Source organism: Falco naumanni, chromosome 4, assembly GCF_017639655.2.
Source record: "Falco naumanni isolate bFalNau1 chromosome 4, bFalNau1.pat, whole genome shotgun sequence".
NCBI classification, from domain to species: Eukaryota; Metazoa; Chordata; class Aves; order Falconiformes; family Falconidae; genus Falco; species Falco naumanni.
Window position 1 is genome coordinate 76,872,962 of NC_054057.1, and position 27,922 is coordinate 76,900,883.

The window sequence follows — 27,922 nt, forward strand, 5'->3', positions numbered from 1 at the left end:
CACTGACAGCTCCAGCCGCTGAGCACCAACGCGACAGAGCCGCACCGGCAGAAACTGCTGTGTGCATTGTGGACTTACGGAGTAGAAAACTGCATAGGTCTGGCTATATTAGCCCCTGGATTCTAGCTAGAGACTGGTAAATTAAACCTGTCAGGAGAAAGGTGTTTTGTTTGCTTGTTTTTAAACAGTTCTCATATATTGAAGGAAATGCGTTCATGCCAGTACTGCTGCCGAGTCCTTTACTGAAGGTTTTCAGGCATACACAGACTGTTTTTTGTCAGCAGCCACAATCAATGTGCAGAACAAAAGTGGGGGCCAGGGGGCTTGTGCTAGGCAACAAAACAAGTAAACCGCCCATTTTAAAGGCTGGTAATGCTCTTAAAATAGGAAATTTTCTCCTAATGTGCTGCATCTCTCTTGAAAAGGGACAGGGACATTGTAACAAAGAGAATGTACCTGCTTTAGTTGACAAACACGGATTTAGAATAAGATACTCAACCTCAATCCACCCAAATTTGGGAAAAACAGCAGAGCAATTAAATGACTTATTACAAGGTAAAGAGTACGTAGCTTCTATCTAGGGCTATGCAGCACAGGTATCAAGCTCACGCCCTTTAAGACACCTACGTTCAGGTTTCTAAGGGGGCCACTGAGCAGAAGAGGGCACAAGAATGCTTGAAAAATTGTGAAAATGGCTTTGTCGGATGCACGGAAAGGCAAGACAACGCCAAACACAGCAAGTCGACAAGAAAAACTGATGCGACGCCACAACAGTCGGCTAGAGACAGCACCTCCGGGCTGCTGCAACAGGAGGCCGAGCACAAACCGTGCTCCAAGCACCGCCAGCTCCTCGCCGGGCCCGGCGGCGGCCCAGAGCGGCTCCAAGTGCCTCCCGGCGTCCCGGCTCCCTGAGGGGGCGGCGTCCGACAGCGCCTTGTCTCGGGTCGCAACAGGATCCCGCGCTTGTTTTTCCTTCAGGCGAAACCTCTCATTAAAGAACCCCCTTCCGCGCTGGGGGTGCGGCGGGGACCTTTGCCGCAGGCGCTCCAGGAGCAGCGCCCGTTGCCAGAGGGAAGCCCCCGGCACAAGCACCGGAGAGCGGGGGCGGGAGCGCCCGCCGGAGCAGCCTGGCAGAGCAGCGGCCACCCGCTGCTGCCGCGGCCGCTTACCGCGATGCGCCCCACACGGAGCTCCCCCGCCAGGCTGCCGCTCCCGGGCGGGCGGGGCGGTGAGGCCTCCCGGGCCGCCCCCAGCGGGCCGCGCTCCAGCCGCCCCCGGGCGTGGCGCTCGCACGGTACCGCGGGGGAGCGGCTGGTGACAGCCCGCGCAGCCACGTGACGGCAGCTGCCCAATCACCGCCGCCGCCGCGCTCCCCCCCCCCCCCCCCCCCCGCGGCCGTGCCGTCCTGTCCCGGCAGGCCTTGCGCGGTGCGGCTGGTGGCTCTGTCGGTAAGATGGCGGCCGTGAGTCTGAGGCTCGGAGACCTGGTGTGGTGAGTGGCAGGGCAGGCCGCGCGGCGGAGGGGCAGAGCGGGGCGGCGGCGACGGGCGGCGGCGGCCCGCGGGGCGGCTGTCTTTTGCGGAACGAGACTGAGACTCCGCTTGCGGCAGCGGAGGCGCAGGCGGGGCGGCGGCGGGGCTGCGCTCGGCTCGGGGAAGCGCGGCGCGGCGGGTGCCGAGCCCGGCCGGGCCGAGGCCGGCGCTGTCACCCTGTCGCCGCGGGGCACTCCAGGGTGTGGCTGCGGGCGGGGAGGGGCTTGGCAAGGCCGGCGGGGCTCTCCGCCGCCGTCCCTTGGTGGCCGTGTGAGGGGGGGCGGCAGCGGGAGGCGGTGTGGGGCCGTGGGGCTGGGCTGGAGCGGGCCGAGGGCGGGCGGGCTCGGCGCTCCGCTCACCGGCACCGAAGGCGGCCTGTAAAAGAACCTGTGTAAGATGGAGCGGGACAGAGGGGTTGCGGGGCTCGGTTAGAAATACGGTGTTCACCCAAGGGAGGCGAGAAAGGATATAAATAAGTTAGTAGGTGTTGAGGGAGAGCGACGGTACCGTCTCTGGGCAGTGCTTTAATGAAGCAACGCAACAATCCGGGAAAAGTGGTTTTCTGCAGGTTGGGATGGCTCTGTTGAAGCTCACAGAAGCCATTTCCCCTTCGCACTCCAGTTTTACCCTCGAATAGTCAGAGAGCTGTGATTTTGTACTTCCTGATCAGGAGAACTGGGGGGGTTCCAGTGAGCCCTGTAAGTGCTGATTTTTAAGTGCATAGGCTCTGCTGTACTTAATAGGCTAGGGCCTGCAAGAAATAGGTAATCCCCAATACGCAAGTGCATGCACTTATATTTATATCCCAGACAAAAAGAAGTGTGTGCTCCAGACTGTGACAACTGCAGTTTCTCACCTGAAAAATTGACAGTGCTGTAAAATTGTATAATTTATATAGTGAAGTAAAGATTGGTTCCTTTTAGGAAACTTTTTTTTTTTAAACGAGGATTTGGGGAGTGCACAGCTGTCACTGTTGGAATGCAGATTATCCTGCTTTAGTTTTGTACATGACGACCTGGGCAGGCACTATCCCTAGAGCCATCACAGAAGAACTGTAACAATAAGACAGTAACATATGAAAGGCTTTGATGAATGTCTTCTTCGGTAGGAGTGGAAGCAGTGAATATGAGACACGATCACAGCAACAGCTCTTGGCAGTGTTCCTGCATGACCATCGCTACTGCATCATCTGTGTAGTGTTGCTGTCCCAGGAGGGGCTGCAGTGCCACTTGTTGAGAATTTTTGGTTCAGGAGCTGGTGGGCTCCGCAGGTTCTTTCCAAGTCTCTTGCAAGACAGTGACTGATAAGGGTTTGAGAGTATTGTAGCCCCAGTGACAGGGGAAAGATAATGAGAAAGCCACCGTGCTGAGGGCTGAGACTGATGTCTCTTTCTCCTCTGTGAAGACATAGTTTTGTGTAGTTTTCATAATGGAAACATTCGCAAGTGTAGGAAATAAACTTTTCTGCCTTTTTTTTTGTGGCTCTTTTGTATCTTTAGCACGTCTTGCTGTGGTGGTGAGCACCTGAAGAATGTGATAATGGAACACCTGTTCAGGGGACCCCGCCATTAATGCTTTCCTGTGAGAACAACTAAGAGTCTCAGCTCTCTGAGCTGGAGATCGGTGGCTGCTCTGCTCACTAGATTGTACTGTCTGGATGGATATAAGTTACCGACCTGAACTTTGGTTTGATTGCCTGCATCAAGAGTCTTTTTCAGTTCCTTGTGAGGGAATATCCAGTCTTATAAGAGTAATAAGCACTGTATCTTCCAGGTGACAGCTATGCTGCTGCTGTTCAGTTCACTTAAATTCTGATAGTCCAGTGAGTTCATGCAGACTGTTTTGAGGCTTAGTTTGGGTGCCAGTATCTAACAATACAACGCTTGCGTGCCAGCTGCGCACCTTGCCTTTCACAGTAGGTCACTTTAAACTGTGACTCTCTTAATATGAAAAATACAATGTAATGCAAAAAGGTAGATGTGAGCTAGTTATTTTTTTTTCTGGTTCTAGTGCCTAAAACTTTTTTTTTTTCTCCAGGGGGAAGCTGGGCCGGTATCCTCCATGGCCAGGAAAGGTGAGGTTTTGTTGTTTGTGGTGGTTTGGTTTGTTGTTTTTTAAATCATTATTTATTTATTTATTGTTGCTTTCCTAGGTTGTTTTTTTTTTTAGTTTGTTTGTTTTGGTTTTGCTCTTTCCTTCTATACAGAGAAAGCATTGTCTGAAAGCATTTCAGTTGAAGATTAATGTGGGGTATTTTGTTTTTTTTAAATATATACCCCACAAACCTAAACTGTGAACCAGCTTAGGGCTTTATTTGATCTAGAAGTTCAGCCTGTCACTAACAGCTGTTAGTTCAGATGGAATGAGAAGCAACAGAGAGAAGTTCATCCAGCTTTGGAACCGATTGTTTTCCATATGTAGCTATTTAATCCCTGTCAATTTCTGCAAGACAGATTTCTTTCCTCCTATAATAAATTGATTAAATGCACTGCGTTAAATAATAGAAATCAAGAGCCTGACTTCTCAGGATACTGTTTTAGAGCTGTGTTTTTTGAGTAATAATTCCTGGGGGTAGGGCATAGTTCTCTTCTGGTTTGGTTGGGGTTACTTCTGGTGAAAGGAAAAAAAGATTTTAAAAAATGGATTATATATGCCATTATTGTTTCTACTTATCTGGAAGAATTTTGTTTTTATTTTTGGTGTAGGTGAGAGGACTAAGCATGCTGAGGTAACAGCATGCGGCAGGGAACAGTGTTGTCAATGTGGCTGGCAACAATAGATGTTTGGTTATTGGATCAAGTTAACTCCAGGCTCCCCTCCAGTTTTTCAGATGTTGCCTGTGTAACTGAATGACAGCTTTTTCTCCTTGCTAATATTTCAAACTTTATAGTAAAGACAAAGCTTTAAATGTAACTTCTAAAAGTCACCTAAGCGGAACAAACTTTTATTAATGCTATTTGACTTCCTAATTTGTAAAAAAAAGATTGCTAGCTTATCTGTTGGGCATAGGGACAAGAAAACCTCACTAAGAATGTAGTGATGTATCAAGTGGAGTTTGGGTACTTTTTCACTCTGCTGCAGCATACCCATATCTAAGGAAATACATGGGTTACATATTTACTGTAAAGACTTATAACAGATTCAAGTTCTCTTCCTAGTCAGATTAAGAAAGAGGAATAAATCTACAGTGGCTGTAACACATGACAGTAAAATTGCAGAGTATCAATTTTCATTATGTGCTTTTTAACTTTTACTTCTAATTACCTTCAGATTGTTAATCCACCTAAAGATCTGAAGAAACCTCGTGGAAAAAAGTGCTTCTTTGTGAAGTTTTTTGGAACAGAAGATCAGTATGTACCTGCTTGTTTTCATCTGGTGAAAATACTGTGCCATATAATATGTATATTTTGTGGAAGAAATACTTGCTAAGACAGTGCAATGTTACTTGGCAAAGGATTGTCTTTGATCTACACAAAAATTAACTATTATTGCATGCTGTAGCTGCTGGTGTTGATGTGTGAAGACTGTAGAGGCTTATGTACTCAGTCATGTTAGGATTTTAGTTGCCGCTGTGAAGGAAAGTTCTTGGTAGCTTGCCGTTTTTCAGGGAGTTGGTGTGATATGACTGGGTTAGATTTTAGCATGTAGTCATGTATAAGAAGGGTAAAGCTGAAAGTACGCATTTGTTTTTCTGCCAGAAGAATAAAACAGCTATACACTTGCCATTCATAAAAGAATATACTGTCATACCTGGTGACTGAAAACATTATTGCTGTGCTTTGGGAAGACTTTACAGTTTAAAAAAGCCCAAACTGTTGCAGACTACGTTTTGGAAGTAGAAGTTACTGGTTCTAAACAGGCATAGAAAATCGTAGTTGTCTTAGGTACTTAGAAACTGGGGGAAGGGGAGTCGGGAACACCAAAACCCTGAGAATTTGGGCATTTCATGAAATTAAAAAGTGTTTTGCTAATAATTCAGTTTTCCCTTTATTTTGTTATTTTGCATAAGTCATGCAGTAAGGGAGAAAATTACAAACATCTGCGGATGACTAGAAAACTCTTTACTTTTTGGAAAAAAGGTAACAAGAGCTGAGACCATTTAATGGGTATTTTTTAGGGAAATTATTTTTGACCGCTAAACTCTTTTGCTCAATACTTAAAAATAATTTTCCATTAAGAACTGTGCTCTAAACTTGGTGGAGTAGAAGGAGTAGAAGTGAATGCTGCATACTAATAGGAACATTTGTTGGATCTCCAACAGGTGAAAATTGATTTGAGGCAGTGTTTTTTGGTGGTGGCATTGTCAAACAGGGCTATTTGATCTAATCAAGTTCAGAATCTGAGATTGACTATTTCTATCCTGATTGTTCTTGATTCTTGTATTTCACGTTACTGAATCAAATGCAGAGACGTTTTGTATTAAGACAAGTTTGAAAAAAGTGGTCATGTGTCTGGAGTACTGTAGCTGAGATTAGCAGCATGATTGCAAATGAAGAGTTCAAAGCTGCAAAATAATCGGGATTTATCACACAATTCTAGAGCTCTGGCTAGGGAAAATCCAGTCGTCTGGCACTGTAAGGTAGTGTGGTTGTTGTCCTGTCTTCCCTCCCTGCCCCATCGGCAGCTTATGTTATTTAATCATTTCCCGCTAGATAATCATGTTTTAGAAATTTGCTTTCTTTAACTGACATACCCTACCTGAAAATTAAATAGAAATAAATACCACCCCCTTTGTTCTTCTTTTAAAATAATATTTATAGATGAGAGAGAAGCTTGTTGTGCCTGTTCTTTCCTGACCTGGAATAAAAAAAGAGTGTGGTGGTTAGAGCTCTGGTGGTCTAAGCAGTGTGCTTAGAACATAATCAACGAACCAAATCAGGAAAAATCTTACATCATTTCACTTAAAATGTGAGCGTGAAGAGACAATCCCTTTATTTTATGCTAGTAAACTAACATGTTTTGCAAGTAGTTTTTTCTAGGTGTGTATAAACAGTAAGTGGAAATACGTAGCTGGCAAAACAAAATGTCAGTAATCTACATAATGAAAATAGGAGGATGCAAAGTTCCATCATGGACTGTAGTCTGTGGTGTGATGGGTACATTTGCTCATACTGACATTCTAGTGTACATTCCCTCTGTTTCCTAGCACTGTACTCATTCTGCGACTTTCAGGTTTGTAAGGTGACGTTACTATACCACTGATCCATTTTTACAGCCTTACTGTGTCGAGGTTTAGCACGTGAGGATCTGGATACAGAATCATATAATTGTTTAGGTTGGAAAAGACCTTAGAGATCAAGTGGAACCATTAACACGGCACTAAGTCCACCACTAAACCATGTCCCTAAGCACCACATCTATGTATTTTTTTAAGCACTTGCAGCAATGGTGATCCCGCCACCTCCCTGGGCAGCCTGTTCCAATGCCTGACCACCCTTGTGAAGAAATGTTTCCTAATACCCAGTCTAAACCTCCCCTGGGGGAACTGGAAGCTCTTTCCTCTTGTCCTGTTGCTTGTTGTTACTTGGGAGATGAGACCGACCCCCGCCTTGCTACAACCTGCTTTCAGGTAGTTGTAGAGGGCAGTGAGGTCCCCCTGAGCCTCCTTTCTCCAGACTAAACAACCTTAGTTCCCTCAGCTGCTCCTCATAAGACTGCTCCAGACCATTCCCCACGTTGCCCTAAGCTATTTGCCTATTGTTCAGTGTGTGTAAGGTGAAGGTGATGCTAGTTGCTGGGTAGAATCCCTCTCACAAACCTCTGAGCTTGGTTGCCAGCCAGTTTGTCAATGGGTAGGCAGTCTCAGACTTTATAGTCTTGTTTTTTTCTGAGTATTTCCAGGTGAATGCTGTGGCCAGAAATGCCACGGTTTCAGGCTAGGTAAAAATTGTTTCCTCCTGACTTACATGGCTCCAGTTTGCCATATCAAAGATTAGGGAGAAAGCTGCTTAAAAGTAAGAACTGGTGTGCGTGCATCTGAGTGCAGTGGAGGGTTGAACAAAACCATACTGATGAGTTTGGAAGTGGCTTTGGTGTGGTGTATAGGTAAGTTTTGGAGATTTGTGAAATCCTGAATAGCTTAGGATGCAGCGCAGAAGAAAATGCATTTTGCTTTATCTGTGAGCTGAATACAAATACTTACTGGCCCAGAGCAATGCTGCAATGACTAAGGAAATACATTAATTGAAAGGCTGTAAGTAGTTTTGGCCAAAAACATAAAAGTGAGAGCGTGGTTATATTCAGACTGTGCTCTTAAGACCTGGCTTTTGATCAGATTTCTACTGAGCTCTGTGCTCTTTATGTTTATTGTGTTGGTGAAGTTAGTCTAACTAGTTAGAGCTTTCTGGAAGATAAGGATTCTCTACCCATGGAAGAAGAATTTGCTTAATTACCACAGCGAAAGCCACCTTGATGTTCATAGTAGTAATATAATATCCATGTCCATTTCTAATTGATTGAATTGTGATGCACATACTCACGTAATGTTTGTTACTAACTTGTTCTCCAAATTGATAGGGAGATGTTTTCTGGTCTGCCTGGGAGGTTTGGTTTCTTCTCCTCAAGTGTCTCTTCTCAAACGTTAAAAGGGTCTTTCATCTAAAATCGAGGAGAGATGATGTTTCCTGCCCATAGACAACATCCAGTTATATGTAAACAACAATTTAAATTTAGTCTTTCTAAATAGAAGTGGAATTTTAACCTCCTAACCGTGTTTCTAACTGTGCTTTTCAGATAGTTTTTAAGATCCCCTTTTATTTCCCAAGCTACAGTCTAGTCCTAGGAAATCTTTGTAGATTGTTCCAGTAGTCAAGTAACTGCAGTGTAAGAACTTAAGACATTGCTATGTATGTGCATTTATTGCTTGTAGTTCTTAGAACTAACAGACTGGCAAGCCATAGCCTGCAGGTCTGTCTTGGTGTGCTTCGTCTGGTTCAAAACACTCTTGCATCTCATGTCCTGCTTGGGAATTCGTTATGACTTTGCCAGAACTGAAATAATAATATTCAAAATAAAGAAATAATCATTGCTTTGAAGGTATCATTCTATACTGTGCTTTGTAGAAATACTAGGGAGAGTCCTGCAGTTATCAGAGGTGTGTGGTGTACACACACACATGCACATTCACCTCCCATCCCACCCTCTTCCCCGCTTAGATAATCTGTAATAGCCAAGTGGTCTGGTCTTGCAAGTTATGTATACCAAAAGTCTTAATAGGAAGCCGGAGCACTCTGTTCTTACTCATTGTGCCTTTTTGAAGCATCAGTACAGAACTAAATAGTCTCACTAAATGTGGTGGGGTCAAGGGGCACTTCTTGACTTGATATGTTGAGGAAAAAATGGAGGAAGCTTGCAATCCAAGATAAGTATAATAATCTGCAGCCTATTTCCATCAGGCACAGTGATTTTTAGCACCGCACTTGTTGCCTTCCCATCCTCCATATCCTGCTGGGGTGCAAACACCTACCCTTCTGCCACTGTCCTCCTTGCTTTTCAAGGAGAGAGAAATTGCTGGATATAGTATTTCTAAAATGTGCTTTCAGGTCCTGACATCAGAAAACAGTTGCTGTAAGTTTGCCAGGTGTTGGACTTGGAAATCTCTGGCGATGTCAGGAGCCAGAGGGTATGGCTAAACTGACAGGAGGGTTAGCTTACATTGCTGGTGTGTCTCTGTTAGGCAAATTATCCCATGCAGAGCTGTGTGTTAGTGTAGCCAGACTGCTGTATAGCAGAGCCAGCTGGAATGATGTTAAGACATCTCTGCAGGCAGAGTGCCATAGCTGAAAATTACTGTAGTCAAAACTTTTGGACTTCTTACTGGTATCTTTGGATGCGTAAGTACTCTGGAAAATTTTGTTGCACACATTTGAAAAATCTAATACTTAGAATTTCTTTCAGTATTGGCCTGCTGTTTGTTTTCTTTTACTTAGTATCCCCTCCTTTCAGCTGCATGGACAGACGTTTATTCTAATTTAGCGTGGTCATTTATGTTTGGGTTTTTGGTTGGGTTTTTTTTTTCCATTAAGAAGTTTACATACCAAATTCCAGATTTCAGATATCTGAGTTGTTTTACTGATGAAAATTGGGACATTTCCTTTCAACAGCAGGAAACCCATCTTTATTTCTCTGTTATGTGCTCACAGACACTGGGATAACCAATCAATTTTATTTTGACTTCCAAAATCAGTTGTGTTAACATTTAGAGTAGGCATCTGAACTGCTACTGTGTAAAAGCTTATGAGATTTTCCCCAGACTAGTAAGTAATAGAAATTCAGAGATAACAGTGCCACTGTTTTTCATCCCTAACTGTAAGGCTTGCAAAAACTGAGCATTTATGGATATCCTCCACTTCTATTTCACCGATTTATTTTCAGGAATTGATAGACTGGAAGAGAGTGGCTTGGGCATTGGGGAGTTACAGTCTCCTTGCCTGTGCTAAGCTCGTTTCATGGATTTGAATCTGGTATCTCTGCTTGCATCGCTTCTGTTCTGTTGTTTTCCATGCAGCTCCAGGTCACGTTCATTTATACTTGCCTCTGCTTTACAAGCATACTAAATTTTGATTGTTGTTCATGAATATAACGTAGATTTTATGAGTAGTGGTTTTACGAGAATGTTTTGGAGGGGATGAGGAAGGGTATGGAGAAATGAGCAGAGAAACCCATTACTAACATGTAGCTGTCTTGTATCTTTTCATTTTCCATTTAGCCCATTTTTTACGAATACCAGGTGACTCAATACCAGATGACTCTCTGCAGAAATATGAATACAAATTCATCTTAAATATGACATCTTCAGTAATGTAATGTCACTAATGCTTTTTTAGGGCATTAATTCATTGCTGAGTCAGGAGAGAAATAGTAGTACCTCTTATATGTTGTATCCCAGGGACATCTTACCTAAATATTAGCCTTCATTGGCTTTGAGGTTATTGGCTTAACAGAGAGAAATCTTGTGTATAAACATGAGAGATTTTGTTTTTAAGCATTTGAAATGATGCATACAAATGATTCACAGACATTCGGTGTCAAGTCATGTTTGTATCTTACAGAAGGTTGTTAAGGCAGGTGACACAAAGAATAAACTGGAAAGGAAAAGACCATTGGTTGTTTATTATTATTATTCTTCACCCTGAGGCAACATTTAAGACTGTTTTTTGCTTATTAGTTTGTCTCTGAGATATCTAGCTCTTTGTCCTGGGGGATCAGATTTGAAGCCAGGAGCCAGAAAACTTTGTTCTTCAGGCTTTCTCCATACCAAAGGAAAAGTAACGAGAAAGGAAGCTAATGAGCATGTGCAGTGAGGAAGAATAGGATGTGCAGAAACCTAAGGGAGTGCCTTGATAGAAGAAAATATTATTTAGAAATTCAAATGTGGCAAGAACATTTAACATGCTTTATTATAATGTACTCAAAAATTTTGTTTCCTTTATATACGTAATAGAAAGGTCTCTCATGGGCTGGTGTTGTGTAGTACCTATGGATGCTTTGTCACAGAGTGCCACGCAGAAGAGCTTTACAGTATAAGAATTTTAAGATATGTTTTACTATAATGTCTGGGCACCTGAGAGGGATTCTCTGCATAACTGCTGGACGGCAGGCTCTAGTCTGAAAGTAGTAACCGGTATATTACATTAAATCAGTTATTACGAAGATGATGTAAACTAAGCAAAATAATTCAGCTTTGTGTGGGCACTGGGTTCTGCTTCCAGGCTATGGTGGAATCAATGGTGTGGGCTATACTGGCAGTGTGGAAAGAATGCTAGCATTTTTTGCAGTCAGTTCTATCGGGAGGCCTCATCTCTCCAAATACAACCCAAAAAGTTGATTGCTGACTCCAAACAATAACTAATGCCAGTGAAGAGAAAGATCTCCGTGATGTTTTTATGAAAGAGTTTACTGGGCTTTACTGCTTCATGAAGAGAAGACAAGCAAGATCCAGCAAAGCATTATTATTGTTATTATTCTTTTCACCTTTTTCAGTTTAGCTGTATGACATGATGCTTACAGTGTCTGAAAAGGCAGCTGTTAAACCATTTCATCTGCTTGCAGGAGCTAGACTGCACTGGAGAACATTTTCAAACCTATACGTAATGTCCAGTCAATGTTTGTAACACAGATGTTTTGGAACCAGAGAAAATCAATTAGACTCGTTTTTGCTGTGTGGTGGGCTGTTGTATGGTAAGAAGCGCTGTTGGCCATCCTAGCTCAGGAAAAGCTTGTCTGAAATTTAATTCGTGTCTACTTTCAGTAGGATGGAAGTAGCTTTGTAACAATGGCTGGTAAGTGTGGGCTGGAGAGAGGAAGGTAGTCTAATCTCCCTTCCTGGAGAGAGGAAGGTAGTCTTAATTTCTGTGGGAGCCACAAGAAGTGTTGAAAGTGAAGGCATTCCCCTAAGCTGCGGTGAAGGAGTGGTAGAAGGGCTTGTCACCCTGAAGGAAAGTGGAGTTGTCACCCTACTTAGCCATTTGGTAAATGTCAGGAAGTCCTATTTAGCAGCAGTGGAAACAGGGAAGTAATTTGAGTTTCCTTATAGGACTGCAGTAAGGTTACTACTCTGCTATTGTACTAGTTTATATTAAAGTATCAATGGTGAAGAAAGTGGTTCTTCTTACTCAAAAAGGAAAATGTTGTTCTCATGCAGAATGTCAAGATACATCAGAAATACAAATTCCACAGCTTATTGATGAACGTATTCACATTTTTTTGTGGTCAGCTCTGTTGTGAGATAAGTAATTTGGGGGTTTTGTCTCCAGTTTTTGCAGACACTTGTGTGTGCACAGTATTTTTGAACAAGGGGATTGATGGCTTAGAATCGTTATGTGGCCTCCACTTTAAACCACCTCTCCAGCAGATTTATATTATTGTCTACCTTGTGTGGAGGCACATGATCATAGGTGTTCCTCCTGGTGATACAGGGGCAGTCACTAGACTGCCTTTGTTCTAGACAAGTACCTATGGTCACATCCAAAAGCTGTCTTCCTGATAGAGAATGTGAATAATGCTTAGGGCGGAACACTGCTAGCATAAGAGGATATAAAACTTGATAGAGAAACCAAGAAAAAGTGCCAGAAGAAAGTTCTCCGTGAATGCAGAAATCACACAGCCCTTCGGGTTGTAGAAAGCAAGTGAGTTTGGGCTGCTATCATCAGTTGCCCTGGGGGAAAAAAGTGTATCTGTGTGTTTCTAAAAGGGAGAAAATTGCTGTTTGGAGAATATAAGTAACTTTAGTTGTTATTTGTTTCTAGTGCTTGGATCAAAGTGGAGCAGCTGAAGCCTTATCACCCTCACAAAGAGGAAATGATAAAGATTAACAAGGGTAAGCGCTTCCAGCAAGCTGTGGATGCTGTAGAGGAGTTTCTTAGAAAAACCAAAGGCAAGGACCAGGTGAGTGGGTTCTTTTTTACTGTGTGCATCAAAACAAGTCTTAGCATGAATGATGGTCAGATTCGTTTTTAGTGAAAGGAGTCTGTTGCCTCTGGCAAGTTGAGGAGGGAGGGTTGTTTTCATTTCTTTGTTGTTGGTCATTTTTGGGGTGTTTTTTTCCCCTATCCTCTCTTCTTTCCCATTCAGTCTTGTTTGGTGGGAAAAAAGGTGTTGTTAAACTGATGAAGAAACCGAAGAGGCTAATTGATCTGCTTACAATGGTTTGATAAATCAGTCCTAAGTCTTGAGCTAGAATTTGATACCTACTAATCTTGTCTTTAGTGTATTAGAAGTGCATATATGTGCACGTGCTCCCAGCAAGTCTTCAAGTGGCCTGTTCTGTTACTTGCTTACTTAAACTGATGTGTTTTTGCAGGAGAACTAACAAGGAACTTCACTCACAGACTTCAAAGAGCTAACAAATACATAGTTTTCAAATTACTGTGCTGTCGTTTTGCTTGATAGTAATCAGCACAGGGTCCTTCACATCCTTGGTTTTGCATGAAATCATTCCAGCTCTTCTCTTCTTTCCTTACCATCTTCTATTCTGTAATCTCTCAGGCGTCTTCCCATAACTCCAATGAAGAGAAGAATCGGCGTAATTCCAGTGAAGAAAGAGGCAAGCAATCTGCTGGTGAAGAGAAACGCAATGCCAGTTTGTCTGAAGGGAAGTTGAAGAAGGGCACAGGGGAAGGAAAAAAGAGGGTCTCTTCTGTATCGTCAGAGAGAGGATCAAAATCACCTTTGAAAAGAGCCCAGGATCAGAGCCCCCGAAAGCGGGGGCGTCCACCCAAGGATGAGAAGGTTTGTGTTGTGCATGTCCGCCAGTGCCCTGTGGACTTTGCAGCTGGACTCTAGGGTTGACTGGCACCTTGACTAACAGGCCAGTAGGAAGAGTCAGTTCAGTATCAGTTTTTTTTAAAGCTGTTCCATGTTACTACTTTTAGACCATTTGGCTGCTTGGTACCTTTGGCAAGCATATTGTTGATTCTTCCTGTAATTTTTACCAGTTATTTTGAGTGGCTCTAGTCATATCTTTGAGAGGGCTTTGAGAGCTGTATTGTGAGACTCCACCTTTCATCTTGCCACCTCTCAAGGTGTTTGTGCACTTCTCAGTTTGTGTAGGAAGGCTTAGTGAAGAGATGCAGGTCTTCATATGGTTCCAGACTTCTCCCATCTCATCTACTTCATATGATTAAGCGATGAGTAGTCAGTTAGCTTCACCCTCAGTACTTACAGAGGGTGGGGTATTCTTAAAAGGGTTAGGGCTTAAAGAAGAAACTCTTGTAGCCTGGGGAATCCACCAGAAGAATTAATTGTATTCATTTCATCTTCTGTGCTGTAGGATATATTTCCATCCTCCGTTACAAAGCTCCAGCCTTGGAGCATTCTTATTTTATCCCCATTACTTCCCTGTTATTTCTGGATGTTGTAGCAGCAACAATAGCCACCAATACTTTGTTCTACCCCATCTAGAGTAGCAGCCTTTTTATTTATTGTGGAACTCACTGTTACGGTCCAGATCATCCTTTTCCAAATGGATAATTATTTCAGTGGATCATTACAATGCGCGTGCTCCATTGGAGACTACACCTGAAGACCATTGGGAGACTTCAGCTGATAACACCATGTGACAGCCTGCTTACTCACCTGTGCTTCGAAGGGATCACGTTATGCTGTGTTTCACAATCTTTGCTTTCAGTGCACTTCAGGATGCAAGTCAAGATGGTAGTCTTTGATCTCCAAAACTGTGAATGGATTGGCTTTCACCAGTTGAACAGCAGACTCTTTCTTGATGTAGTAAAATGAAGCCGTTCATTTCAGACATTAGCTACGAAGGAAATACTGGCTCTTTTCTTTAGAGCCAGCTCCTGTTAAATCAGGCTGTACAACAGAGCCCATCAGTTTCTCCTTTTTGGGGGGAGTTGGAGGGGAGGAATGGATGCATATCTGTGAATTCTTACTAATAATTACAGAACTTGTGACTTGACTGATGCGGGAAAACACTTTACCAACAACATACTTTCACCTTTCAAAGGGTCTTGCTGTGAGGATGTTGTATCTTGACGTATCTCTGTTACAATAAGCCACGGGACCTTTTCTCCACTTGCAAAATGCTTTTGTCATTGAGCTAGATTAATTCCCAAATTGATCAAAGCTAATGACTGGGAGAGTTTGGATTTTTGCATTACTTAACCATTGCATGCTTAGGTTTTGCTGTATTAGCTACCTAAGGGCATCAGAGCGCTTTGAGTTAATTGTGGTAGTACAAATTATTTTACTGGCATATTGCAAGCAAAGTGGGTTTAAACAGCTTATCACAAAGAGGTGGCCAGCTCATGACAAATGTCTGGCCATAGATGATGAAAACAAGCAGGCTAGTCTAAGAAAGTAGCCTTATAGCTTCTGGAAAGTAATGTACTGACAATTAAAGAAATTGCCATGAAAATGTAAAAGTACTGCCTTAATACTGTTTTTCAGCCTGAGAAATATTTTTAAAATCTTGTCATAGTCTTGTCTGATTGTCATGATTTCCCCAATTTCTTAAACCTACAGTAGAAAAAATACATGTCGCTGCCCTGAATTACTGCATTGCTGGGATTTGGGTTATTTTGCCCCATCACAGTCCAAGTTCTGGCTTTCCAGGTAGTAAGGATGCATGAAATTCAAGAATCTAGTTGTTGCTGAGGTGTGCTCTGTTAAGAAATGCTCTGAAGGCATACATGATCATTCATATACTCTCATTTTTAAGGTTATATGAATATTTTCAAAGGGCCAGCATGATTTCACCGGTATCAGAGCAGGTTTCGTCCACGCTTTACTAGTTGAAACAGCGACATGGTCTCTTAAGGAGAGAATTTTAGTGTGCAGGGCTCTCCCTAGACACTTCAGGGTTGGAGACTGATGTCTAAATTGTCCCTGCTAATAGATGAAACAGTTGCGTCAGTCTGGGTTACCTCTGTGACTCTTGCTCTTACCTTTTTTTGCAAACAGTGCTCTTCTCTTGTGGTTCTGTGTGGACACTAAGGTGTATCGTGCATTTTCAGGAAGTAATTTTGGACGGGAGATAATGTGATTCCAGTTCTGAACCCTTGTTTCAGGAAGATAACGCACACTATGCAGAAGTCCTGCACATTCTCTTCATATAGCTTAAAGACCTATATGTCTATGACTTGTAGCATAAAGACCTATTTTAACCTATAGATCTTAGGGAAATAAGAAAGATAAATTTTAACCTACCTGTTCAATAGTACCCCTCCCCCCTGCATTCAGTATTATCATGACATTACAAAACAAGGGCTGTTGAGTGCCATGGGGCCGTCCACATATCAGTCTCTGTCTTGTGGATTCTGTGCAGAAACTTGAGCAGATGTGACTGCCAGCCTCATGCTTTGAAGGTTCTGTTAACAGGTAGGGTACTGTTTTTATGACGGAGGAGGATGAGAAGAGTTCAGATCTCTGACTGTGGAGATACTCTTCACCCGTTTATTTAGGTTTTTTGCATCCACCAGAGGAAAATGACGGATCAGTCCATTTGCTGATGCAAAGCAAATGTCCATTTACTTTTCTGCTCATTGCATGATGACACAAGCGCAATGATTCCTTTTATATGCAAAGAATGGAGTCTCCAGAAGCCATAACTGCGGTTGAATTCCCTTGTTGGTAGTTCACGTTTTCTTCACCTCACCTGTGTTGATAATACACTGTGTGTTTAAATACAAACACTTCATGGAAAGGCATGTGAAATGAAAGGCATTTCTAGTGCTTTTCAGAGCTGTATGTGTATTCATATGATCAACGTGCTGTGGCCAGCCACTGAGCCAGGTTGTAAGCTCTTTCTGATCCTCCTTCTATCTTCTCAGGACCTCACAATTCCAGAATCGAGTACGGTGAAGAGAGTGATGACTGGAACAGTGGCTGGATTTAAATGGCCACCAAGCGTCAGTGAGGTGAGAAACTTTACAACGTATGCAATCTAGGAACTGAGTTTGTGAAAGCAAATCTACAGCCTTTTGTCTGGGCTGTGAAATAGTGAGATCTTATCTTTCTCCTGTAGGAACAAAATAAGATGTTCTCTCTCTGTCGTTCTGTAGTGTAACAAAGCTAGACAATATCCTGAGCAATTAAGAGGTATGCTGGCAAGTAAGATTTCAGTCTTGGTGGAACCATTTACAGATTCACACTTAACTTGCTGCACTCATTTTTGCACTTCTTGTTTCAAAAGTATTTCTGGGACTGGCTTCCCCAAATGGAAGGAGATGATGCAGATAGTCTCTCCCTGTCTCGATTCTGTCATGGGTGGTTTCATTTGACTTTCCTCAGAAGCAGCTTTTGGAAACCTTTCATTTTTGTGCATAAATAAATGATCAGTAAAGCAGAGTAAGAGCAGTGTGACTGTAGGCTAGCGCACCTCCCTCACATCAGGGAGGTGAGATACCTGGGCCTACAGTCCTTGTTGCTTTTAATATGAGTTTGCCTAGCATATGATGGTGCTAGGTGTAATCTTCAGCCAATTCCCAGAATGCTGTTTTAAGGAGTGCCTTGGAAACTGGAAAATAGGCGTTTTCATTCCCTTGGGAAGAGGGAGAAGTGGGATATGAGATCTCTTCCTCCCATGTTAATCTTTCTCATAATCCTGTTTGGTTTTCCTACAGATGTCCAAAAATCAGGAATTTGACTTGAATGACTTTGGTTTCAAGAACAAAACACAATGTAAACTGCTTAATTGAAACAGGCTGCTTGATATAGCTGATGCATTTTATATTTTCCACCTTAAGCTATTGTTCTCATGCAGCTTGGGGAGAATGAAGGAACTGTGCTGTGGTTGCTCAGTGACACTCAGGAAATGTTTCTGAGCCTGAACTTTCTCTTTTTGTAGCCTGTGAAGGACAGTGATCCACACTTTCACCACTTCCTGCTGAGCCAGACAGAGAAGGTGAGGACTGGGCAGAAAAGATGATTCTGTCTAGCTTGGCATCTTGCCCTTTGCTGGGACTAAGTACAAGGAGTGTATGTCAAGAGCTCTGGAATTCTGTTCTTTGGGGGCTAACAGCAATTAGATTCTCACATGCAATCTTGTAGTTCAATTACTTTCTAACCTTAAGGTTTAGAATGATTAGCATTGAGTACAGTGAATAGTTTAAATAATTAAAGATTATCTAGCACTGGGATTTGACAGATCTGTTGTAGTAAATTCTGTAGACTGAACATTGAAGGGTAGGAAAAGCTGGGTTTCTGTTTAAAAACCTGGTTCTTTGATTGTCTCTGGTGGTTGTCCTACCAGTTCCTTCATCTGGATGAACTTGTCAATTAACTGAATATGTCAGGAGAATTTCCAGGACCAGAAAAGCTCCATGTAAAATATAGCCAATTTATCTCCTGAGAGTCAGAGTCTTGCAGGATTTTATCTTCAGTAGTGAACATCAGGAGGAAAAGGAAAGATCAAGTTAAATGAAAAAGGATTTATATCTAGCTGAGGATTTGGGCAGGGCCAGAAAGATTAAGAACAGCTAACAGTTTTAATCTAGACAAGCTCACAATAAGCAGCATGGGAAAGAGCAGCCTTCACCTTAACATTTGTTGAAAGCCACGTGCCTTTTCATAATTACTAAAGGTTTTGCTTCCACACCAGCGTTGACATACCGAGCATACATACCGAGCATAGATAGGAGGCAAGGCGCTCTGTGCCAGGCTTTAGAGATCTTTTTTTTTTTTTTTTTTTTTTTTTTTTTTTTTGTCTGGGCTAAATGTGAGAGTAGGGATGCCCTGGATCCTTCCCTTTAGGGGAGTCTGTCATATGAACTGCAGAAAGTTGGCAGCTTCTGTATCAGAAGATAGGCTGACTTGCTGGGGCGGGGTGGGAAAAGAATTGTGTAGTGGGTTGCAATACATTTTTCTTTTTATTTTCTCCCATTGTGGGAAACCTGAGAGTTCTCCTGCTTTGCAGATGGTGGTGAGTGGGCAAACTGCCTGTTTCTATGTAAGAAGGATACGGTCTGTTTGCTCAGCAGAGCAAAGCAGCACTGTCCTTCCCCTGAATGCTTTGTGTTCTCCATACAGCCAGCTGTCTGCTATCAAGCCATCACAAAGAAGCTGAAGGTTTGTGAAGAGGTAAGGCAGATCTTGGGTTTGATGGATTTTCTTTATTGTCATGAGGGCTTGCAGTTCCTCCAGAGCTGTGCACTCTATTTTTATTTTTTCCCCCCCCCCCCTCTTCTCCCCCTGCACTGCCCCCCCCCTTCCCCCCCAGGAAACAGGATCCACCTCCATCCAGGCAGCAGACAGCACAGCAGTCAATGGCAGTATCACGCCTACAGACAAAAAGTAAGATCTCCAACGCACTTCAGCCATTTCCCTTCCTTTTTCTCCTTCCCAGCTCATACGTGCAGCCATTATCCAGCTTGTCACTGAGAATAAATAAACCTAACGTTTCCCTCTGAAACTACAGATCTCCTCTGTCCTTGTGTGAAACTGATCTTGGGGGCAGGGCGGGAGGGAGGCAGCTAAAAACAAACAGGGACTGTACAGCAGAAGAACTCAGAATAAGGTCTGGCCTGGATACATGTGCAGTTCGGAGCCTTTCTGCAGTTGCCCTTTTCCTGTAGCGCATACTGCAGAACACCAAGCAGCAGTATTTCTGAGTGCCGTACGAGGCAGGAAGATAAAAGGGTATCTTTCCGCAGTAGTGCCTAGCAGTTGACGGGGGTTATTTAGTTGCTTTCCTGAGCATGTAGAAGACAAGAGGAAGAGGGAGGTGTGTTCTCCCAGCACAAGAGCTTTACTGTGTAGCACGTGAGCTTTCTGGTCTTTTCTAATGTCCCCCTTCTCCTTTCTAGAGTGAGAGGAGCCTAACTTGAGCTTCCTGTTTCACTCTTAACTTCCGCTCTGTTCAAATTGAGTTCAGGCCAGAGCTTGCTGTTTGCCGTTGGGGTCGTTCTCATGGGATGTCAGTTCTCAACTGTACTCCAGGGGAACCAAAATAACAATGAAGCTGTTCAGGTAAAACAGTCTTTCAGGAAAGTGTGGCTCAGAGGTGGGTTGGGAGAGAAGGGCTGTCTCCTCTGTTTGGAGGCTTGGAGATAGGTGGACCTTGTTTGAGCTGTGTAAGGAGCCTGTAGTGACTTGCTCTGACCTGTCTAAATTACTTTGCTCTTAACGAAAAGCAGCATGGCTAGCTGGAAGAGTGCAGGTGGCTTGCAAAAGCCACAGAGCATCTGTAGTGTGATTAATTCTGAAGAATTATTCGGGGATTGCCAGGCAGATTTCACTGTAAAGTTACATCAGACATGTAAGCTGAACACTTGAGAGTCTCCTACTAGAATTGTGGGTTTGGTACGAAGCTGGCTGCGTGAGGTATAGAAGGAGCTTTGCAGCAGTGACCACAAAAGAATTCCTGTTGCAGGTAACTGTAGGGATGGAACTTGTTAGCACATTGTCTTTTTCTTGAAGGGGGTGGGGGGAGCAAAACTGTTGCCAGCTTTGTGGGGCAGGGTAAGGGGAAGCATGGGGAAGGCAGCTGGTATCTATCTGGGACTATTGTATTGTCACTCGTGGCAACCTGTACTAGCTTCTTACTTCCTTTCTGTGTCTGTCCAAAATTGCAGCTGTAGAGCAGAGGCTGGGTCTTTGATCTGTGTGTGATGCTTAGCCCAGTGGTCCTTGCTGGGCTTTATTAAAATAAAGATTGTAGTGTATTGTCCAATAATATAAGCAAGTCATTGTACATGTGACTTAGTTCAAAAATCAGAAGATTAATTAGAGAAGCACCTGCTGGTCTCTAAATGGCTGGCAACAGAAAGCACAGGAGCAGCAATTTAAAAACCAATCGACCAACCCAGACCAAAAAAATCTCAAAATTTTTCAAAATTTTTCAAAAAAACCCCATCCAAACGTTTAATATTTAGGTAGTCTTCTGAAGCAGACTAAAGACTTTCTTCAGGAAACTTAGGGATGCTTGGTAAGCAAAATAAAAGCAAGATGGTATTTAAAGCTCATTATCTGTCCATTCTAGCTGTGGCCACAGTAGAACATGTTTGGGTTTGGGATTTTTTTTTTGCTGGTGGTGCTGTAGGTTTGGTCTTCATCATTTCCAAGACCATTAAGAGGCTGACTCCAATTGCTTTTTGTTGCGTTAATGTTTATCTCTTCCCCTCAGGATAGGATTTCTCGGACTTGGCCTGATGGGAAGTGGCATTGTCTCCAACTTACTGAAGATGGGTCACACCGTCACTGTCTGGAACCGAACTGCTGAGAAGGTAGGCATGTGGTTAAGGTACAGATGATAATTAATCTTTTCTAAACATGTAGTTACCACCTCTAGCTCAGGGAAGCCTGGGGTCACCAGTCGGTGGTGCCTGGGAGAGGATGCCAAAGAAACACAAGTATATGCTTGCCACCTTGTTCTGTTATTATTTCCTAGGTGCTTGTTGGTGGCCACTTTTGACTAGATGAAGCTGTAGTCTGTCTCAGTACAGTCAGTCTTGTGTGAACAGTCCCCACCCCATTGCCATTTTGTATGAGATGAGAGTTGCCAGAAAAATTACAACCTTGCATATGTGTTGAGGAATGCATTGTAAAGTGCCTCCGGAGATACTGCTGATGTAAATACCCAAGTCATTGTGTCATGGAGCTGATCAAAACCACAAGTGCTGGGGCTTGACCACAGTTTCATCTATGCATCCATTGTGCTGTTCATGTTGCGGTTACAAAGGTTCTGTTGAAAACCTGCTGTGCCGTAAGACCAGGAGGAGAAGGGTTTTACAGGTGTATTCAAAGAGAAAATGGAGCCTATATTACACATAACATACTAGCCAGTGTTATCCTTTGTAGTGAAGGAGGAAAAGAGGTAACTGAGTGAGATGTGGTACTCAGATGACATCGTGGAATATCAAAGGCAAGAAGGACACTACTTTGTTAAAAGGGATTAAAAGGTATTTTTTAACTGCAAAACATGGATGGTATGAGGGGAATGGGGTAAGAAGGAGCTAAGATTTTGAAGCAGCAGCCCACTGAAACGTCACTTAGCTGCACATATTCCTGTTTACTGTCCAGTGACAGCTTTTGCTGTGGCTGTTTACCAGGCTTTTTTTTTCCCTCATCTCTCCTCCAAAAACCACAACCTTCAATCTCTTATCATTTCACCTAAGTGTTTTTTTTTCCTGTGTCTTTCTTCTGAAGTTCTTCACTTGGAGTTTCAGAAAAGCTGCAGAAGAGCCCTTTGTGTGTGTGGGGACAGAAACCAACAGAAGACAACCCAGTTGCTATGTAATTAGTATGCCTGAATCCTTTTGAGCTGGGTCCGGCAGCAGAGTTTTTCAGCAAATGCTAGAGAATATGTTTGCTCTGTACTTTATTTTTCTTACATTTGGATTTGTGACTTTTGCAGTGTGATTTGTTCATCCAGGAGGGGGCACGGCTGGGAAGAACCCCCGCTGAAGTTGTCTCCACCTGTGACATCACCTTTGCCTGTGTGTCAGATCCAAAAGCAGCAAAGGATGTAAGGATTAGCTCTTATATTTCCTCCACCAGCTAGACTACAAGATGCTGTCAATGAATGCCGGTTCTGATGCCTACTAACCGTGGTGGCCTGGGTCATTGTAGATGCTGGGCTGTGTAGCTATGTGAAAATAAATGTCCCAATAAAAGTCATACATTTAAAAAGTAATCCCTGGGGTATAGGTTTTGATATCTCTCTAGGAGTCTGCCACTGCTGTGCCAGGCTCACTTGAACTGCTGTCCTGCAGGATTGGAGTTTCTTTGCAGACACCCTATTGCTTTACCGCTCTTCTGTTCCCCACAGCTGGTGCTTGGTCCGAGTGGAGTGTTGCAGGGTATTCGCCCCGGGAAGTGTTACGTGGATATGTCCACTGTGGATGCAGATACAGTCACGGAGCTGGCCCAGGTAATCACGTTGAACTGAACTTATAACACCTGTGATTCAGCAGCAGTACTGCAGTTCTTGTTGCTTCAGGCAGTAAGCTGTTGATAAGGATGCTTCTGAAGATTTTTAGGCTTCTTCTAGGAGACGTTGAAGTCACAGGCAATTAAGACAAAATAAACTGTCAAACGTTGACCAGCAGACAGAGCTGGATGAGATGTTCCCTGGTGGTAACAACAAAGCCTGTAGATTTGGCAGGTGTGTTAGCTGGCACTAATGTAAACAGCCAGCCAAATTTTGATCCCTTAAGTACTTATAGCCAGATTGGTGTTCTGTAGCAAACTGGAGGAGAAGGCACTGTCTGGATTAGTACTGCCCTGAAATTGATAAAATGTATAATTTTCTTAATTTAAATGTTCTGGTGGGGGAAAAAGAATGTCTTCATGTTCCACTTTGTAGAAATATCATAGAGACAATTTCTGTAGAAGGGTTCTGATTATTTCTGATGTGGTATCTTTGATTTCCTCTTTGGCATCTTGATGGTTGCCATCCGCCCTAAAGGCAGAGCGTGTTGTGTCGCGCAAGCGAGGGGAGGTAGTGAACTTTTTGGTGAAGTTTTAAGCAGAAATATTGGTCGTGCAGTAGCATGTAACATGAATTTGAAGAATGAAGAGTCATACATGTTAGTAAACCTCTGGCTGAAGAGATCATAGAATCTGTCAAATGCCTTTGCTCTTTGGGGAAAATGGAAAGTATCGTAACAGTCAGTCTTCTGAGATTCCTGCATCACATGTATAACTTTGGCACCGGTTTCTTGGCCATTACAGGGTGCCACAGAAAAAGCACATAAGTTCAGCTGCTTAAAACATGCACAGTAGTGAAGGATGCAGGAAAGCATTGCTGGAGTGTGAGAGCAACTTTTGGTCTCGAGTATCCTTTGCAGGATGTAGCACATCACGTGTTAGTGCTTTCCTTTCCTGTTTATATGTCTGAGCTTTTTGTTCTGCTTTAAAATTCTGTCCTTGGGGACAGGAATGCCCTGAACAGTGTTCTTGCTGTGCAGCCTACTCAGCATCAGTGCGTGCTCTTCATGCGCAGCTAACCAGAGATGCTTTTTTTCCAGGTGATAGTGTCCCGGGGTGGTCGCTTTTTGGAAGCACCAGTCTCAGGAAATCAGCAGCTATCTAATGATGGGATGCTTGTGATCCTGGCAGCTGGCGACAGGGGTTTATATGAGGACTGCAGTAGCTGCTTCCAAGCAATGGGGAAGACGTCTTTTTTTCTAGGTAATTAAAATATGAAAGGCCTGCGAGCAGTTTCTTAGTGCAAGGACTGGGAATTGCAAGGACAGTTGCCGAGTATGTGTTACAGTGCAAGGACGCAGCAAGGAGTCTGCGAGGCCTGTGTGTTTCTGATACTTGTCTCTTTGGACAGTATGGGAAACTGGCCTGTTCTTCTGGAACTTGACTGTTTTCATAGCCTTCAGCCTAAGTTTTGTTTTTCAAATACTGGCTCATTTTGGAGGATCCGTGGTGCTTTTTTACTTTAAATCATTCTTTGCTATGATTTCTCCCTTCCTTAGAGTGCTTGGAAAATGGGTAAGTTTTCTAAAGTCTTTCAGAGGAAGGGAGAGCTGCCAAGAGCTTGATACGAAGAGACCAGTAGTGTTAATACTGTGTGGGATGGGGGAGCAAGGCTGCTCTCTCTCTCCTGGAGGAATGCCCAATGGTATTGTCTCGCTCCCAGGTGAAGTAGGCAATGCTGCCAAGATGATGCTGATTGTGAACATGGTCCAAGGCAGCTTCATGGCAACGATAGCAGAAGGACTGACTTTGGCTCAAGTGACTGGCCAGTCCCAGCAGACCCTTCTGGATATCCTCAATCAGGGACAACTTGCCAGCATCTTCCTGGACCAGAAGTGCCAAAGTAAAGTTCTCTTACGTTGTTTTATTGTAGGACATTTGCCACAACTTAGCAGCGTTTCATGTAATGGCAGGAGGGAGAAAGTAACTGTCCCATCTTCATCAGCCTGGGATTCTGGGTATTTTAAGCATTCCAGAAATGAAAAGCTGAGTTCCATTCCTTCCCCTTCATAGCCAGGACTTCTGAGAATCCCCCCAAGCTCTGCATTCTCCACAGCCTGCTTAGGACTTGAGTTCACAGTGAGGATTTCATTGGGCAGGGTAACAAGTGAAAATGAGGGCAAGCTGCTTAGAAATCTGAGCCTGCTTTGTCAGTGGGCAATAGTGACATTATCTGCTGTGGCCAGATGAAGATAGAGACCAGAGAAACAGAAGAGTTAAAAGCAGTATTCCTGGTGATCAGCATGGGAAAGGGAAGTTTGGTGTTGAATTGCATGCCTTTGCAGGGTGGGCTTGATTTACTTTTGTTATGCTTATTATTTGCACATTATTCCTCTTAACAGATATCTTGCAAGGAAACTTTAAACCTGATTTCTACCTGAAATACATACAGAAGGATCTTAGATTAGCTATTGCACTGGGTGATTCTGTCAACCACCCAACTCCCATGGCAGCTGCTGCCAATGAGGTAAGAGTTGTTCAGTGTTCAGATATGTGTTACTCAGCACTTCTTCAGTAGAGCCATTTGTCAACAAGAGGCAAAAATCTAAAAATTGTATAGTCTCATAGACAAGGGAACAGCAATTGAAATATATTTTGAGTACCGTCTAAATGGATTTGTTTTGATTGTAGAAGCCCTTAGAAGGTCACATTAGTAAATACAGGTGGCCTCAACATGACGTGGTATGTTCTGATCTGTGCTGCTCTGATTACTTGGCATACTGTGCAGTTCTCTGGTTTGTAATGGTCAGCAAAGTAATTTTTCTGCTGGGGAAAAGCTTCGCACAAGAGCACACACTGATTCTTTTCTAATTTCTGTTCTCTAGGTCTATAAACGAGCAAAAGCATTGGACCAATCGGACAACGACATGTCTGCAGTGTACAGAGCCTACATCCACTAGGCCGCACCGTTCTTACTGTTAATACTATGATTATTGATTAATATTATTATGATACTGGGTTTTAACTCTGGACCAGTCCATCTCTGTCTCTCCATTTCCTTTTATACACAGACTTTGAGATCTGCCACGGAGGCAGCTGCTGCGGTGAGCCCTCCCCTGGTGGCAGAAGGGGGGGAGGAGGGGGCTCGGATTGTTGCAGTGTAATTAGAAAAATCCATGCCATGCACTGACAGTCATGGAACAGAACAGTGGCAGCTTGTTCAGAAGCTCTGAGGCAACTCTGCCAGAAATCTGCTGCTTGGCTGCTTTTAATTTTCTCTTTGTATGCTTGTCCAAGATGCTGTTTCTAATGATCCCTTTTCTCCTTTGCTGTGAAATAATGCGTGTGTTGGACTCTTTGCGTCAAGGGGACAGGTGACATACATCCCATCTACCTGTGAATATCACTAAAGCCCCTGGTCTTAAGTAAGGTGAGGAGCATTCCTGTTAATTGGCCACTGTTAGAGAACAAAGCACCTCCCATGGAGGAGAATGGTAGTTCCAGAAGGTAATGGGGTTGCATGCAACGCTACCTTGATTCTGTTTCTTTTTAAACTTCCACTTCCCCAGCACTTTGATGGAGGAATTCCTTGTACTGTTAAGAAGAACGGATTGCATCCATGTCTTCCCCTGTACAGACAACTATAGCTTAGGGAACGCAAACCTTACTGAAAATGAGAGAATGCCAGTATAAATGAGCCTCCTAAAAGGCTAATCACAGCTGCCCATCCTACAAACGGCATTGGAAACAAACATGTTTGCATAGAAAACTGCAAGAGAAACATAACCTAAAACTGGGCCAGAGATACTTTGTTTTGGGAAGGAACAAACCTTAGGGTTGCTCCTGGCCTTAGTTAACGTTGCTTTACTACTTGCTCTTTTTCTTTTTCTTCCCAGTCCCGCCACAGTCGATAATTACAAAGGTGTCTTGGATTGTAGTTAATGTCACAAGCAGAGTGATGAATCTGAAAGGGGCGAGAAGAATGATAGTAGAGCCAAGAGACTGAGAATCCTGAGCTCCTTTCCACGCTCTCTTTGGCCTTTGCATGGTCATTGTATCTCTTAGCCTATTTGCCCATCTTTAAAGGTGGGTGATGATTACCTACCTCACAGGGATATTTTTGTGTACTGATTAGTGATCTTTATACATGTCAGATTTTCCATATACGTTCTTAGTATTACTACTCTGGGTGCAACACTAGCACAGCATGAGACATCTTCCTGTATCCGTGACTGTGCTTGTGGCCAGACACCAGCTTGTGAAAAGACTAGAAAATAAAATGGGAGGCTAAGACCATTGCTGAGCTTTAGTCTAGAAATGTGGGACTTGACCTGCAGGTGCCAAGGCTAGAAAGCAGAGATGCTCTCACTGTTGAAAGAGCAGCCCAGAGTCCAAAGGATGCCTGTCTCTAAAAATGCACAGTTTTTTGTTTGTTTTTTTTAAATTGGTCTCAGTATTAGCCTTTTAGGAGGGTTATTGCATTTTAGATTGGAGAGTTAGTAAAACGCCAGTAAAACTTTATTGGCTAAAATCACTTCTCGGTGGCACAATCTTCTCCCTTGGGTTGGGATTCTGAAAGCAAAGAAAGCAAATTCAAATTAGACCATGTTTCGTTACATTCGTGAGGTCTGCCCCTCCCACCATCTTATTTTTCTAGGAACTTAATGGCCGTGTAGGGAAATTTTCCTGTAGGTTAGGATTTTTTAGCAATCCTGCTTTGTGCAGCACATGCATATGGTTCAGGGGCACCTTATTAAGAAACAGCGAAAGTATCAAACGGCCATTACAAATCATGACATCTAGCGCCTAATGCTGTAAATGTTACTTTGTTGAATATTTCACCTCCTGTGATCACTATTATTTGTGGGCTAATATTGTGTTATGCATTATGTCCTGTGGTGAACATCTAGTAGTAGATCTGTTAGGCATCACTTTGCCTGTTTGTCAGTGGTATGTGTGGACAATGCTAGTTATACATACATGTTTCTTTGGCAGTGCAGCTGTCACCCTGCATGTAGATATTCATATTAAAGGCACATGTAACTTACCCGGGATAATCAGCCATTAG

General features: G+C 43.2%; 1 protein-coding gene across 10 annotated transcripts; it reads left to right on the top strand.

Moving 5' to 3' along the window:
- The first annotated feature begins 1,404 nt into the window (after positions 1–1,404).
- On the top strand, positions 1,405–27,908 carry GLYR1 (glyoxylate reductase 1 homolog). Of its 10 annotated transcripts, XM_040591173.1 has the most exons (18): positions 1,405–1,491; positions 3,030–3,111; positions 3,568–3,604; positions 4,801–4,880; positions 12,777–12,915; positions 13,516–13,758; positions 16,818–16,904; positions 17,834–17,890; positions 18,902–18,907; positions 19,015–19,065; positions 19,205–19,278; positions 21,110–21,209; positions 22,340–22,450; positions 22,754–22,855; positions 23,955–24,117; positions 24,578–24,757; positions 25,257–25,381; positions 25,740–27,908. In XM_040591173.1, exons 5-18 carry the CDS (start codon positions 12,829–12,831, stop codon positions 25,812–25,814), a joined length of 1,461 nt encoding a protein of 486 aa, XP_040447107.1. In that variant the 5' UTR covers positions 1,405–1,491; positions 3,030–3,111; positions 3,568–3,604; positions 4,801–4,880; positions 12,777–12,828; the 3' UTR covers positions 25,815–27,908. The 10 variants fall into 10 exon arrangements, with proteins under 10 accessions (XP_040447107.1, XP_040447102.1, XP_040447103.1 ...); XM_040591168.1 differs by lacking the exon at positions 3,030–3,111 and having other exon boundaries at positions 1,410–1,491; XM_040591169.1 differs by lacking the exon at positions 3,030–3,111 and having other exon boundaries at positions 1,410–1,491; positions 22,757–22,855.
- The last annotated feature ends 14 nt before the right edge of the window (positions 27,909–27,922 follow it).

What these genes read in the sequence shown, in the direction of transcription:
- GLYR1 (XM_040591168.1), top strand. Translation starts at nt 1,454, where the DNA reads ATGGCGGCCGTGAGTCTGAGGCTCGGAGACCTGGTGTG. An exon ending in TTTTTTGGAACAGAAGATCA is followed by an intron (nt 4,881 to 12,776) that starts GTATGTACCTGC and finishes ATTTGTTTCTAG; the next exon opens with TGCTTGGATCAAAGTGGAGC. An exon ending in GAAGACGTCTTTTTTTCTAG is followed by an intron (nt 24,118 to 24,577) that starts GTAATTAAAATA and finishes TCTCGCTCCCAG; the next exon opens with GTGAAGTAGGCAATGCTGCC.